We start from the raw sequence: 17,240 nt of genomic DNA, 5'->3' as shown, positions 1-17,240 counted from the left end.
GTTATGTTCCATATTTTAGGGAAAAGTGTAATTAAAATTGTTTTTTCTTTCCGGAAAAGGATATTTACGGAATCATTGTTTATTGCCCCCCTTTATGACATTAATTTAAGGCTCTTTAAACTTTTAACTTTAAAATAAGCCCACATTATTATGTCGGTGCATAAATGTTTCAATTCGTCATATTTTCATAAAATTCTCTATCATCAAATTTTGATAATATAGAAGTTATGTGTCCATAAATTTCCTTAATATAAATCATGAAAAAAAGAGCCGTCAAATCATGCACTTTATGTTTAAAACGTTTATTTCCTAATCCCACCAACAAAATATCCATAAATGCAAACCTACACTTTACCATTTATACTTTTATAGGCATACACCTTTAAAAGCCTTCAACAATTTATTGATCTAGTGCGACAAGTCTAACCTAAACCTACCTACCTTCATGAAAGTGAAATTTGGGCCTAAAGCAAATAGGTAAACATATATAAATACACATGACTCCTAAGGGATGAAGACTTGATTTTGCCATTTAAATTGTACTTATCGTAAAAATTATATCCATACACGTAAAAAGGTATGTAAAGGTGTAGGATATTGTAGGATATAGCGTGAGAGAGATTTTCTTTTTTGAATGTCCAATCAAAACATACGCAAAGCTCACCTTTTTGCGCAAATATAATCCCTAAAAGGTTTTGTCTCTTAAATTGTTATGAACTTTTTTATTTTGTATAAGCTTTTGTTTTGTACATTAAAAGAAGCAAAATCATTATAAGGTTATAAACCTATCTACCATCAGACCGAACCGCACCGCACAGCCACAAAATAAAAACCAAGAAATAAATAAAAACAAAAATACGGTAAAAGGTAAAAAGGACCGCCATCAATGTGCAAGAAATGATAATAATCCTTACACTTTGTCAATGACACATACAGCTTTTACAGATTAGAGCGGGGTGGTGGTGTTGTTCTTTGTTGGGGTAAATACAAACAACAACATCAACTACAAACCCCTATGCAACCCACAACAATGAAGATATCCTTATAAACAGGGGAAAAAATTAAGATCAGCTCGTAAATTTAATGCTTGCGGCTATTAAAGCAAACGACAACAGCAATCCACAGTGAGGGGCAGCTAAAGCAGCAGCAGGCCAAAAGAAGCACAGAGAGGGGCGAGAAACAGGCGAGTAAGTCATAAAAATCCGGCAGTGACAGGTGAAAGGAATCCTTTAGTGACACAAATAATAAAAGTAATGAAGCGTCGTTGTCGTTCCTTGGGCACGCCGAGCCGCCCCGCACCACGTTGAGCTTACTTCCGTCGTCGCGTCATCTGCAATGTCTCCGTTTTTGTCGTCACGTTTGTCGCGTCTTTGTCATTGTTGTCATCAGTATTGTCAAAGCCTTGCGCGTGTTTTACAACGAGTTGCTGATGGCTATACGGGAAACTCAATATAATATCGGCAACTTTCGCATACTCGTAAACCTACCACACCTCGCGACAAATATAGGAAACTTATAAAACAAAAGACTGCCACATATGTGTCCTGCAACACTTCATTGGCGTATATCCTGACCAGCTATAATTATTATACCGCCTATACCATTTAGTTCGCAACACAATTCGCCGCCCCTCAAGTTTCTCTCATTTTCATAACCTGAGCCGATAAATGATAGCCCCAGGGTGAAAGTGGACTTGTATACTTTCCAATATCGAACCCTAGCGCCATCTGCACCTAAAGGTATAACAAACAATGTAAACATATATATACATGGAATGAGAGAGAAAAGAGAGTGTAAAAGTATGATAACACACATAACATAAAATGAAAAGAAGAACGCTAAACGATAAATTATACGCGGTTAAGCATATTCCACACAACATTATAGTGTCCAAAGGGACGGAAGGCCGGCTTTCCAGCTGGCCCGGCATGCAGTGGACGGGACACTATATGGTGTTTTTGGTATCACCTTTCGCAGTCATTGAGTCTCTAGATAGACACAAAAAATACAACAACTGCTGGCACTCTTTTTGCCAGTAAATATGATGGCACACAGTGGGACTTTTTGTTTTTTTTTTTATTATTACAAAATCATCCATTGCATTGTTAGAAAAACATAGGTTTTAGTAACCGCCCAAAATCGCCTATTTTCAAAAATTTTAAACTTTGTTAACTTTTTTCGACAAAAAGATACTAAACTGATTAAATTTAGCTTTTCGAAATAATGGTTTGACGCTTTTTACTGAGGATTGGCACTTTTCAACATTTATGTTAAAAACTTGTTGAATTAAAAAACAGTTGTTTTAAGTCAAAAATGCAATACCTTTAAATCTTCGGCTTTTCAAAACACATTTAAAAAATATGATTTGTCAACAGAGCACAAATCTCGTGATCTTGTAAAATAGAGCTTAAAACTCTTTTAAAGTATTTTCTTCTTCCAAATTTTGTGAATAAAACACAATCAAAGGGTCTTTAATAACTTTTATTACAAGGGACAAGGTTTGAGCATATGGAAAACCGGGAGGGATTGAAAAATAATTTATCGTGCAATTGCACTCACGTCCTTTTTTTCCAAGGCCATGGAAACGCTAATTATTTATCAAAAAAACAAAAGCTATTTAATGGCCCGCAGTATGAGTTGATATTTTAAAAGTATTTAATAGAGTTTGGCATCAAGCTATCTTCGTTTTCGTTAAGATTCAAATCCTTGATTTTCGGTTGTGGAACATCAACTGCAGCGTTTGATGATCTCAATAAATTCCGATCTAGACAGAATTATCCAATGAGGAATTACAAACCGGGCCGAATTAAATGCTTCAAAAAATGAGTGCTGTTTCAAGTCGTTCAAGTCTCAACTTCAGTACTCGGTATGTGTATCAAAGATCACCTCTTATGGAATTATGACATTTTCGATGTTGCCAAAAATGCTGCTTGGAGCTTAGGATTTCTTAAAAACTTGAATATAACTCCAATATTTGGGCGGGTGCCCATTAAACAAGTTAAAATCTTTTGGATAGGATCCAAAAAAGAGCTTTAAAAATTATAGGCGATAGAGCTATAACCGAAGCATTTACTTCACTCGTACACCACAGCAATGTTTCATGCCTTTTTTTTGTGTTACAGATATCTTTACAAACAAAGTGCTGTCGAATTAGCCATTTACATTCCTCCCTTCAAACAATTCAGTTGTAATACTTAGACTTACAGAAATGCTCCTGATCAGTTTACACCGTTGAGCTCAATTTCGGACTTACTGTCAAGTATAGAGATTCTTTTTTGACCTACACTTCGGAAATGTAGAATGCTTCACTGAAATCTGGTTTTTACTCTCATTTTAATTTTCAAAATCTTAAGACCAATGTGGACCGGTATCTCCTCTTAAATCTTGCACTATTTTCCAAACACCCTCTACGTGCTTAACCATCAACATGTTAGAGACTGTTTAAAAATAAAAATAGGCATTCCACATTCGCGTAGTAAAGTGAAGAAAAAAATATATATAACTCACAGCACGATCCAAGTCGCACTCAAGAGCAAACTGATGAGCACTGGTGCAAAGTAGCTTAAATCTGTGCCTTAAAGGTAAAACATCTTAAGTCGACTTAAGTTGTTTTAGCTGTTCAATATTATTTTAAATTTATGCTTCTTGCTCTTCTTGAAGTTTGTATAATTTTAAGAATGGGGAAGTTATATCTGATTGTAAAATACCTTAAGTCATTAACTTCAATGCATGCATAAGGTAAAACAGGCAATTTTGTTTACTTCAAAAGGTAAAAGAACTTATGTGCCAAATTATTTTGATTTAAGTTCTTTTATTTTTTTTAATAATACGGTTGAAATGTGTAAGGGGAACTATATAACTCCATCACAATTTTACAAGAGGTGTTCGATTTTTAACTGGAGGAAGTTGTAGGCTGGTTTTCTGTTGAAATTAAATAAAACCATTTTATTTAATCTCACTTTTCTATAGGACTTGAAAGCCAAAGAGGCGAGAGCTGATTGTATTTTTTGCATCACAGAACACGGCATCAAACTTGATTCAAATTACATTCCCGGTTTGAATTCGCTTCCATGCCTCTGTTTTTACAAAAAAAATATTTAGTTCCAAAAAATGGTCCCAGCGTTTTATTGACATTAAAAAACATCGATCGGTTCATTTTTAGCGTTTTTTTATCTTCATAACCATAGACATTTAAAGTTGGATCAAAATTAGTTTGAGCAAAAATATTAATTTCAAAACATTTTAAAAATAAATGTATTAAAACACAATAAGAGCCCATAGTAAGTGTTATAGATAGATATGCCATTACACTGCCTCAATAGTCCCTTTATACAACACATACATATATACATAATTCCAAGGCTAGAAAATAGAGCTCTTGAAAAAGCGGCGCGCTGTTGACCTTTAATATCCTCATTGTGGTGCTTCTGCTGATGTTAAATTCAAACCCAAAAGTAACAAAAAAAAATAAAGATAAAACATATTCTGAGAGTGCAATACTGCGTCCTTATTTTTTAAAAATATGAATAGCCTGGTTCGGCTTCACTATAAAGGACGACGAGAACGAGGACGACGACGGACGAACCAAATACAATATACATAATATATAAATAAAACAGAACAAAACAGAGCAACTACTATATTGACAAAAAAGAAAAATATTAAATACCAACCGACACAAAAATAAAGAAGGATAAATGGCCAACCATAAAAAATTAATAGTCCATCGACAGTACTAAATCATTTTAATGGCGAATCCTTGTACACAAAATATCTATAGGTGTATATAGTGTGTAGGTATGGGGCATAACACTGATGGGTGATATGATCTTCTTTCTTTTTTTGTTCGTCCTGCTTGCTTTTGTTCCTTTTACATATTTTTTTGTTTCCATTTTTTTTTTTCGGATTGGTGGAAGGTTGTTAGAAGGCCGAAAGTTCCTTTTTACAGAATATTGTTGGTATGATTGGGTTTGGTCATCCCTTTATATATGGCAGTGGCAACGAGTTACGGTTACAGTTGATGGCGTTATGCGGTCCACTATATGCATAAACATATATTTGTTTGTGTGTGTGTGTGTGTAGAGATATTTACTTATTTGTTTTGATTTAAAATATCCAAATACCACCGAGGTATAAAGTAGTGGATTTATTTCTGGTAGATTTAAACCAATAGAAAAGAGAGAATCAATCTGTCTTTCAGAAAGAACATAGATATCAATCATTGGGGAAATGTTAAATGATATCTATAAAAAGGATTTGTGTTTGTTTCACTCGATAAACTTGAAAAAACATGCGGTTCTTTCAAACCCTCATAGCTCAAAAATAAAAAAAAACACGGTTTATTTAATTTTTTAAACAAAAGGGTCCTTTCAAAGGATGTTCCAAAAATAACATGGTTATTAAAAAAAATTAAATTCAAAAGCTTCGAAGGAAGTCATTCAAGCCTATGACCTTATGCTTTGTTTTCCAATCGGCTTTAGACAGCTGTAGTGTTGAAAATGTCAGTTCAAACGAATTTGTGCCACATAAAAGCTGAAAAACTCCGCAAACCACTAAGAAATGTTGTTAGCAATATTAGTTTGGCTGTATACGACGTTTAAAAACTTTCGGTCATGTCTTGGTATCTTCTTAGTTTCATCTCGTGATTTAAGGAATGGTATTGGTTGATATTTATATAATACGTTAAATGCCTATGTTAAAAATGCTAATGTTTAGTTAAAAATGTTAACTTAAATCTAGCACCACTTTAACTATTTTTAGCAAACAAATTTAACTTAAAGCTTGTATTCGTAGTTTGGATTTGTAGAGTCAATAATTGTAAAGAATTTTTTAAATTTAATGATTAATTGATTAAATAAGAGGACTGTTAGCGCCATAGTTCGATCTGCTTAAAATACTCGTAGTTCTAAAGGGTAAATTACTTCTCAGCTAGCCTGACTCACTATGACCAGAAAGACATAGCAGATTTATCAAGGGAAGTCCTTAAATGTATGGAGGTAATACAAATCTAATGGCCAGAGGAAAAACGAACGGTTCTTTATTATTATTATAATTTTATTGAAAGCATAATAATATTGACTAGGAGCAATATAATAAAACGTTAGCTACCAGGACTTTTCGCTATTTGAAAAAATACGAGTTTAAAATTAAATACTCTTAAGTTAAGTCAAACTAAAATTACGTGGACAAGTTTTATATATCTTTAGATATAATTGATAAAAGTTCTGATTAGGTTTTTCCGGATGTAATTCCTTGATATTCTGTCGTTGTAGTCGTATTGTAGCATATGAGAGATAGTGAGTGGTGTAGTGGGCGTACAAACGTTGCATGATGGAGGAAGTTGCTGTAAGGGTTGCGAGTTTGTGAATTGAAAAGTCATTAAGTCATAAGCAAGTTGGTGACTTATGAATTAAAAAAAATAATTTAATTCAAAAGTCACCAACTGACTTATGAGTTAAAAAATTTAATCTCAGAATAGTGCCGAGATTTTTAAATTAGATCTCATCGTCGCATTGCAGTGTTTTTTAAAGTCTTTGGAATTGAAAAAATAGAACTTGAAAAGTGGCTCTTTTTGAACCTTTTTGACTGCAAGGTCAGCGAGATCGTTACCAGCGATGCCCATGTGTCCGAAAATCCAGGCAATTTTAAGGTTTATTCTTTTTTCCATAAGTTTTTCACGTATGACAAGAATTATAGTAGAAAAGTTGTTGATATTTTTGATAGCATTAATGGTTGACAAACTGTCAGTGAAAATAACAGTTTTTTGTTTTTGGCAGATTCGAAAGCTTTAAGTAGTGTAAATGCTTCAGCTGTAAAGATTGACGAGGGGTTTTGCATTAACCCTTTGGTATTGATAATGTCGTTTTCATTGACAACTGGGAAAGATGTTCCGTTTATGGTCTTCGTCCGTTTTATTCTTCTTAATATTGTAATCGATTCTTACGAATAAGTCCAGATTCAACTACAATGATCTTAATCGGTGTTGTACGGAAAACGCCAATGCTGGTTCGAATTGTTGCATGATATGGTGTAGAGATAAGATTCAAAGCTGATTTTGAACATCATACATAATCAATTTTAAAAAGAATAATGCATCGAATAACTAAGTATTAATATTGCAGTTAAATTTGTTTGAACTTAAAAGCTTTATCAAGTTAACCCTTGGTAGTAAAGCATTTCTTAATATATAAACAATGGTCCTTAAATCTATAATTAGAATCAAATAGTAATCCAAGAATTTTTAAGTATTTAACATTTTTTATAATAATATTACTATGGGCAAATCCTTCAAAAGATTTTTGACATTTATTCCTACGACAAATATGTAACATTTCACATTTGGCTTTTAATTGATCCTGAAAAATTACCTTTATTGTATAAATCTGAAGATAATTCTGTGAGGTTTTTATGTTTACGTGGTTGATTTCAGGGTAGATATTATCGATTTTTTTTATCTCATTAAATGCGACAATAAATAAAACCACTGCCAAGGTAGATCCTTGCGGGATACCATTAGATAAACAATGGATTGGTTCTTATACAAAATTTTCGATTTGTAAGGAATGACTTGACATAATTTATTAGCTGTTTAAGTATTATGTGTGAATCGATCTTGTCAAAAGCTTGGGTGAAATCAATAGATATGATGGTTGTGTAATTTTATTTCAGAAAGGCTTGACAAAATAAAAAAGTCGAGATGCAGAAGTGAGTCAATGGTAATTCTACGTTTTTTAAAAGCGAATTGATTTCTATTTATTTATTGGTCTTTTTCGATGAGCCAAAATATACATTTTCAAATAATTTGTATCTAATATTTTGGAAGAACACGGCAGTAGTGATATGGGTCCAGCTACTGTGGAATGATCTTTGTTTGGTTTTGTTATCGGAACAATTGTTACCACTTTCCATGCATGAGGAATAATGGCTTTGTCAAGAATGGTGTTGTGAAAGAAAAGAGGTTTTAATTTAAAAAAATCGTTGAACTATTGAGCATTGAGTATGAGATTCTGTCGAAACCCGGTGTTTTACCTTTCGAGGCTTGTAAACAAGCTTCGAGTTTTATCATAGAAAGGGGAGTTTCGATCAATCAAGCTGAGGGAAATGTATAAACAAAAGTGGTAAAAAAATTGAGTTTTTGCTTCTTAAACATCTTGATGGAGATCATAATTCGAAAAATTTTAACATCTTCTGCATAGATTATTGAATTATTAATAAATAGAAAAACAGAAATGGACCAAGGTGACTCACTTGATGCCCACCAGAATTAACTTTGAATTTACAAAAAGGGTTACTTCTGAACATGCTGCTATAAAGCCTTTATCTAAGATATGACGAAAGCCACATAAAGAAACGGTGTTAAAGTCAAATATTACTAAATTCATTAAGAAGAATTTCATGACTTCCGTTTGCCAAATGACTTGCTGGAGTCTGAAAGATGCAATCTATGCAATAATGGAAAATAAACATAAGGCACACATTTTTTCAACATAAATGATATTATTCCATCAGGATCAAGACTGAAACATTAATTTAGCCTTAAAATGTTGTCAAATATAGAGACCTCAGAAATCGGACAATTGGTTGATGTTAGGTGATTGTGTTTTTGGAGAAATAACAATAAAAATGCAGTCTTAAAACAATCTCATCTGCGAACATGTTTGAAATTTATGCTGGAAAATCAATGCAAATGAGAGTTCATGTAGATTGCACTGAGTATTGGAAAACAATTGAAAGTCAAACAGAGTTTGAATAAGTCACAAAAAGTCCCATTAGCCTCTTAGGCTTATTTCTTTTATTTTTCAAAGCTTTTAAATGCTACAGAAAATAGAGCATCACATCTAGTTAAATTAAGAATGCCGTGTTTTAGTGAACATTTCGAGAAATTGCTTCAATTTTATGTATTCGCAACATCAAACTCTACTTTTCAATAACTGCTAATCAAACAAGTTCCAAGTGAACTGCGGAATTCCACAAGGTAGTATTTTAGGACCTGTTCTCTTTATTTTATTCATAAACAATTTAACTTCTGCCTTGAACGATGTGTTACAATTTTCAAAACTGTTTTTGAATTCTCGTGATTGTGAAGAATTACAATGTGATCTTAACTTGTTTTTTGATGATTGATAAATATAAAACGATAAGTTTTAAGAAAAAGCTTTCTGTAATTTATTTCAATTACATATATATTTTAGTGAGTATCAGTGAAAGGAGAGTAAGTCTAATTCCATTCTTGTTTGGATGATGGTGGAATCGAACACATTTTCCGATCCATTCTCGAATTAGGTTGTAAGGTCTGTTTACCAAATTGTCATAAATCTAGACTAGAAATGGGAACATTGAATCTCTCTGTTTTTTTTTATCTTGTATCAACTCTAAAATTCCTTAAAGAAACCTGAGGAATTAAATTGAGTGTTTACGTATTAAAAACTGTCACACTTATTATGAACAATTTTCTCCTTTGAAGATAATGATTTAATTATTATTTAATAACTATAATGTTAAATACATCATTTTTTTTAATATCAAAAAGTTTCAAATGTTATAATTGGACCAATAGTTTATATCTTTCAATAAAAACCAACCGAAAAAAATTGATAGTGCAAACAAATAAAAATTGCACGCCCCAGTCTATTATTTATAAAAATAATAATAATAATGCTACTGAATAACTGAGTGTGAATTTTAATAGATCAAATTGTGTGTGTTAGAATTATCTATGCACAGACCAAAATTAGCTTGTAAGCTTGCTCATACCCAAATTCCTTTACTTAAGAACTTTTCCGTCTGTTCTTTACTTAAAATCGTATTATTCATACCAAAGTGACTCTTTCAAAAAAAGTTAATTGTATTATTAATACCAAATATTGAAACAATTAAATAACTTTGAACTAAACATTCTTTCCAGGAGGTCTTCAAATTGAAAACAGTCGAGAAGAAGATCAAGGCAAATACGAGTGTGTTGCTGAGAATTCTGTAGGCACTGAACATTCAAAAGCAACAAATTTATACGTCAAAGTACGTCGTGTTCCGCCCACATTTTCAAGACCACCAGAGCAAGTCAATGAAGTTATGTTAGGTGCTAATTTAAATTTATCTTGCATAGCAGTAGGTTCACCAATGCCTCATGTCAAATGGATGAAAGGTAAAAAAAACAAACACACATTTTTAGTTTCAATTAAAAAATTAATTTCCTTTTTTCTAGGCCCTCAAGATCTAACACCAGAAAATGAAATTCCCATTGGCCGTAATGTCCTTCAATTGACTAACATCCAACAAAGTTCAAATTACACATGCATAGCAGCATCGTCCTTGGGCCAAATTGAAGCTGTTGCTGTTGTTAAAGTGCAATGTATGTAAATTTCAAAATAATTGACTTCGATTTTATACCACCAACTAACACTTAGACAAATTAATGACTCTTGTTAACTTTGTTCCTTTTGTTACTTTTGTTACATATAGCTCTTCCAACCGCACCAACAGATGTACAAATATCCGAAGTTACAGCGACATCTGTTCGCCTAGAATGGTCATACAAGGGTCCTGAGGATCTACAATATTACGTTATACAGTACAAACCCAAAAATGCTAATCAGGTAAGGAAATTTTACAAAAAGCTATACACAATACACAAAAATGATACAAATAAAGGACGAAAAACATAGCAAACTATAAAAGATTTCTAATTAGTTTTTCTGGCTCCTTTTTGTCGTATTGTCTCGTCTTGTTTTGTCTCATTTCGTTTCGTTTCGTCACTGTGATGCTATTGAGGGTTGGGTGTTTTCTAATCCTTGAAATAAAGGACTTAAACAAGAAGAGAGCAATTCACAGTCAAAACAAGGCAAACGAAAAAAAGGACTTCCATCTGGTTGGAATAAATTAAATGTGGCTAGCGAAAATGTAAATTTCTTCGTCTTGTGTTGCTGATGCTATTTTCGTCCTTTCTGTCTAGAAATTTTAATACTTTTACTTTTATTGTTGTTGTTGTAGTGTCTTCTTTATTTAAATTTATATATTTTTTTTTATTTTTAGGCATTTAGTGAAATCAGTGGTATTATTACAATGTTTTATGTTGTACGAGCACTGAGTCCTTACACGGAATATGAATTTTATGTGATTGCTGTGAATAATATTGGACGGGGACCGCCATCAATTCCAGCGACATGTACCACCGGTGAGACTGGTGAGTAATTTTTGTTTCATAATTTGTATTTTTGTTATTATTTTTTTAAATATTTATATTTGAAAATTTTTAAATACATTTTTGTCTTCTCTTTTCCCTTCTCTCCTCTTTTTTATGTCTTACAAACTCTGTTTTTGGATTTTGGTCTGGTAAAAAAAAACAACAGGATTTTTGATAATTATTTCGTTTTATCTTTTTGTTTCAATAGAACTTTGGATGATGTTTTACAAGTTGTGATCGGTGAAAATACAGATTTAGTATTGAAAGTTCTCTACATGGACAATTTTTTGTTCACAGTAAATAAAAACCTGAAAAAAAATTGTTACAAACTAATCTTAAACCTAAAATAATAGGAATCTCATTTCATCATTTTCATAAGATTTTTGATAACATTTGGGTAAAATTAGAAACCCAATCCCTACTGACAACTTTCGTAAAAATTATATATTCTATCACTAAAATTAATTTTGTTTTGTTTAGATTTTACATTATGCCTAATGATGGGCAATGATGCAAGCAAAAAGCACCTAATGATATGCTTCTAATCAGTGTTTTCAAAAAAGAAGATAGTGAATATTTAATTTTAAGTGTAACCGTTGGATCAGCTTAAATGAGATGGAAATGAGATGTTTTACCATGGAAAAAGTAGCATAAAACAACTACTAGCCTCGTAGCTACCTCAACACTGCCATAATATTTTTCCGTTGTAACGTGAAGGACGAACAAACAAACAAGTAAACAAACAAACTGACTTCTTCATTCATAATAATTAGTTAAGATTTCCTACTGCACAGTCGCGTGAGCGTGGTTTTTTAAGACTTTCCGGGCGGGACATTGGTTTTCATACGGTCTCTGTGGCTCAGCTATCTCAGGCGTTGGACTTTAATCCTTCTGCCTAAGGCAACTTCGCTGTAAAGCTCGGCGTACTATGTTCTCTTTCACTCACAAGAAGAACTCTATAAACGACCCAAAGATGTTTCTGCACGATGTTAAAAAAAAGACTTGTCTAAAACCATTTTTAACATAAAAAGGTTCGGTTAAATTTTTTCCAACCTTTATAGAGAAGCACAAAATTCATGGTCATCCTACACAACAAGAAATTGGCATGAATGAATTTTTCAGTTCGTCGCAGTAAATGCTGTAATAAGCTGCCTCGATAAGACGGTGTGTGTCGATTTAACTATGATATATGGCCTATTCATTTGTTGAGGTAGGGCCTTAGGCGTTCAAATACGACGGCAAAGAAGATGTTGTTGCCAGCTGTTTTGAAAACGAAGTTAAATGGCAAAAATTTGTAGAGAAAGGGCCGACAGTTTGTACGCCGGATCAGAACGGTGACTTTGTAAGACTTTCTGCCTAAAAGCGAAATACGGTTCGTCGTTGACGTTATGCAACCGGCAGATGTGGTCCTTCCATATCTTCAGCATGGACAGCTGTTTTGCTATGATGTCTCTGCTGCTTTTGTTTTGAGGTTTATGCACTATTAAATTTTGTTCCGTTGCTCATAAAACTTTCGAACTTCGTTTCTGCTCTCTAACTAAGAGCTTTAAAAACTCAAATGCAAACAAAGTACGTTGATTTTGAAGCTAAGATTAATCACAACAAATAACATGATGATTTTTCAAAGACACGTCTTTGTCCTCAAAAAATAATTCAGATAATTTCAAAACCTCACTTAAATGCCTGGGACTAGCCTGGTTTTTCAAAGTATATATAAATGTCCGGGGAAAAATATGCCGAATTATGAATTTATTCTCCAGGTTTCTTAAGACAAGTATTTTTTGTGAACATTTATACATTTCTCCGATCACGACTTATAAAAAAATTTAACCAAATTTGTATTAATTTTTTTTTTAAATTTACAATTTTATAAACATCAACCGTAAATATTCTTATGTGTATACGAATTTTTTAAATTTTGTGTCGTTTTTTTCTTATTCTTTCGTACCATTTTCTATGCTGCATACCCTTAGGTGACTTTACATTTGGAGGTGCAAGTAAGTAAAATAACATACAAACAAAAAATAAAAATTCAAAAAATAATTTACAAAATATTTCAACATCGTTGTCGTTTTCCAAGTCGTAGTCGTATTCGAACTCATGCATGTTTACCACGTATCTTCGTTCGATTCCATTTTGGTACGTGACACCTTTAGTCATTTACAGAACGTGTTGGTGCCACCTTGTGGCATGAATGTATTTAACCAATGTGTTCGTACTCAAGGACTTCAAATCGGTCGTTTCGGTTTTTTTTTGGGGTGGAGGAGGATTCTTTTATCCTCTCTTTGTCTGTGACGACTTCTATATGGGTAGTATTTTGTATGAAATGGTATTGCTGCAAAATCGAAAGCGATAAGGATAATTGGCTCAATAAAAGTTTTCAAGCAAACGTTTACACACATATAACAATACAAAATGAACAAATGAACGAACTAAGGAACATCAGTCGTCGTTTCTCTCCTTACAGAAAGATACGTTTCGAAGACAAATTCAAAAAAAAGAAAGAAAAACAAACGAGGTAATAGCTATAGAAGATCTCTAAAAGGATACCTCTGGATAGTGAAGGTATGTACATTCATACATGTGTGTTGGATGCTGGCTAATGGTCTTCTTCTTTTACTATCCTCGAAAGAATATAGAAAGGTCCTGTTTTTGTGTATGAGGTCTCTTGATGGTTCGCCACAAAAATGCAGGCAGGGTCAGCTTTCTCAATGAGGAGTCCTTACATTACTTTAGTAGTCCATACCAGAAATCCAAAGCGAGGCACATCCAAACTATTACTATCTATATGTAGATACCTTCCTCTTGCCAATGCGGGACCTATACCTAACCTACTTGAAAACAGAAGCCATGCGAATCAAATCCAATAGTGAAAGAAAACAATGGTAAAACGATCCTTGAAATTGTTAGATACATGCGGGCCATCATATTAATTCGGGGATCCTTCTTTAGTTTTCGTATATGTGTTTTGGATTGGGTGATGGTTTTTGTATATGTGTTTGAAAAACTCTCCCTTAATATTGGCAACATTATTCGATATTTTCTAAAATAGTACCTTTAGATGAAGGTACCAAAATAAACCAGTTGTTGTTGTTGGTCCTTCCTTCCTTCCTTCGTTCGGTTATCTTCCGCTTTTTCTTTGGTTGGGCGGGAAGTGTTGATGAGGAAGTTTTTAGAAATTTGAAAATTCAACTTCATGGCACGTTTCGTCAGTTTTGGAAACGCTGATAGCTTGCATTCGGTGGAAATTCTTTTGTATGATGGTGGTAATTTGAGAGCAATGAAATGGTTTTTGTTTTGTTTGTGTCTTGAACATGAATTTCTTCGCACTATTATCTACTTTTTTTATGGTTCACGAATACGAGTACATTTCTATCATGTATAGAAAAGCGTTAATAAAACGTTTAAAATAATTGGTGGTAATATAATAAAGGGAATTTTCACTGCTCTTCCTTTTGCCAAACCATTTTTCAGATATTTTCAGTTTCAATAGAAGAAAATTAAGTTGAGAATTTAATATTGATGTTTCAAGTATTGGTTTTGGTTACGACAGTTCACAGATAAGCCAAAACTTAGTTTACAGTTAGTTTAAATGAAATGGTAAAATTGTTAAAAAGGTGTTAAAAAATAATACCAATATTGAACTCAGTTTCAGGTTATTGCTACAAAATAGAGAAATATTAAAATATTAATGAAAAATAGAGTTGGATAAAGATTCCACATTTTCGATACTTGACAATAAGTCTAATATCTAGCTCAAGGAAAAATTGATAAGCATTCCTAGAATGACCAGTATTACGACTGAATTGTTTGGGCGGGGGAATAATGTTACTGGCTTAAACAATAAAATAGTGTTGATATATTAAAATATATTTTTATTTTCATTTAAACAAAACAAAAGATTTGCTTTAAAAATATCAACAACATTTTGTAATCGTTTCAAATGCATATCGATAATATTATTAATAGAATAGAATGTAGATTTTAGTTAAAAAAATGTCAAGCCCTCCATTATATACCTCAACGTAGATATTCCTATTATAGTAATCAAAATCAAAATAATCTGGACTTATATCATTTTTGCAAAGTGCAATGTGCCTAACTGCTGAAAATTGAGCTCATTTCACTTTTTTAAAATGCAATAAGGATAATATTTGAAAGTAGGTCTTATTTCACGTCACTGATAAATTTGACCGATGGTTGGTTTTAAAAGCCGCTGTGTTTTATGACTTTTTTAGACTAAAGATAAATGGTTAGTTTACTGAATACAGAACAGGATAAAATATTGTCAGTTTCCAACTTTTTTAGAGCTTATTTATCGAACAGACATAAAGAGATTTTTTAATAGGGACAGCTTGTGGCGGCAATATTGTTGCTTTTACTTTCTGCCAAAATAGCTTCTTTAAATGCGTGACAAGAAACACGTGCAAATGATAAAACTTTATTATCGAAATGAGCAACGTTTTGTAATTTATGGAGTCCATGTTCGTCTCTCCAAGTCGCCTTTTCAAAATTTGGTGGGTAAATTCGATTTCATCGTCTTAGTGATCAGACACTCAACATTCGCACGCCAGAGTTTAAAGAACGCTAAATCTGTCAATCTGAAGTAGTCATTTTAGCGTCATGGGTAAGTGAATTAGCAAAATTTCCGAATTTGGAACGACATCAATCCAGGCGAAATTCACGAAATGCCAATGCATCTGATAAAAGCTCAAGTCATGATGCTGCATAAATATGACCGGTTTAAATATAAAAGGTTCATATTGTGATCTTTTCCACTTTCTCCTGAACCGTTCAGTTCAGTCGCACAGAAATTCTTTATGTTTTTTCTAATGACTCTTAAAATAAATTGGATTTTTTTAATTGATGTCACCTAAGATTGAAGTACGTACGCCACGTACCTTCCTGTCTCAAGGCATTGACTTTTAAATTAAAATACTTACATCCCAACTATAATATATTTTACCCTATTTTAAAACTCACATTTAAAAAAATAGTATTAACTTGACCTAAATAGAGCTAACCCCTGTTTTTAAACTCGTATACGTAATGTAGATATACTGAAGTAATTGACATGCACCCCTTTAAGAAATTTTGCATCACTTTGCAATAAAAGCAATTAACAATAGTTATACTACGCAGGAGAGTATATAAGAAAAGGCAGCAACAATAACTGTAAACCACCAAAAAACTTAACCTATAAAAATTCATTCAACCAAAGAACTAAATACGTATAACATACACACTGCCCTGCCTATATATAAAAAAGATTTTGTGAAAATCGGGTTAAATTACAACTCTAATCCTTGGTTAAGAGGATTATCCTTCACTTCATGACAACGACGACCAAGACGTTGACGACGACGATGACGATTACGACGACGCCATTTCACTTAACAACAACTCAACCGGTTAGATGGAGCAGTATATGTACTGTACAAAGTACAAAATACAAAAAAGGGGTCTTTACACCCTCATATACCCTCTTTCAATCCCTCGTTTAACTTCACATAACCTAAACTTATAACTGTGTCATGTGAGTACCTCTATAAACTCTCCTGCATGCGAACAACCCAACCACTTCCTGTGAGAAGAAAACGGCAAAAGTTCTTGGTTTATGCGATGAACGTTTTATACTTACACACCCTCATCATAGTGTATATGCGTGTGTGTTGGTAAAATCATAGATATAGGAATACAAGTGGTCCTTTAATGGCCAATCGATAATTGCATTTCGTTTTAATATACGAAACGAACGATATTTAGAACGCAAGTAGGTATAGATCGATATGGATATGGATATAGGATAACCAAAACTATCCTCTTTCTCCTTATAGACTTATGGAACTATAGCTAACCTATAACTCGTCTAACTCTCTCTCTCAAAGACTTCCGGCTGCATCCGGATTTTGTCGAATGAAGAAAGTTTTAGGGTTTGCCAAGGATAGAGAGATACATATATAAAGCGCAGAGATTATGCGAAGCTTTACTCTGCATCTATACCTACTTTGCTTATGCATGAATATATGTATGAACGCTTAATGGGGTTGTGTAACCGTTA

The 17,240-nt window shown here is 32.9% G+C and overlaps 1 protein-coding gene across 9 annotated transcripts in view; it reads left to right on the top strand.

Moving 5' to 3' along the window:
- LOC129943354 (tyrosine-protein phosphatase Lar) overlaps positions 1-17,240 on the top strand; it is a 421,011-nt gene that overhangs the window by 325,211 nt on the left and 78,560 nt on the right. For 6 of the 9 annotated variants that reach the window (XM_056052723.1, XM_056052724.1, XM_056052717.1 and 3 more), the window contains 5 exons: positions 9,905-10,141; positions 10,202-10,348; positions 10,459-10,592; positions 11,029-11,170; positions 13,153-13,176. In XM_056052723.1, coding sequence (XP_055908698.1) covers positions 9,905-10,141; positions 10,202-10,348; positions 10,459-10,592; positions 11,029-11,170; positions 13,153-13,176 — 684 coding nt within the window. Of the gene's footprint in view, positions 1-9,904; positions 10,142-10,201; positions 10,349-10,458; positions 10,593-11,028; positions 11,180-13,152; positions 13,177-17,240 lie in introns of all 9 variants that reach the window. The other 3 variants (XM_056052725.1, XM_056052722.1, XM_056052721.1) reach the window with 2 other exon arrangements.

This window comes from Eupeodes corollae, chromosome 1 (assembly GCF_945859685.1).
Source record: "Eupeodes corollae chromosome 1, idEupCoro1.1, whole genome shotgun sequence".
Classification (NCBI taxonomy): domain Eukaryota; kingdom Metazoa; phylum Arthropoda; class Insecta; order Diptera; family Syrphidae; genus Eupeodes; species Eupeodes corollae.
This window is presented reverse-complemented; position numbering and strand designations above follow the sequence as displayed.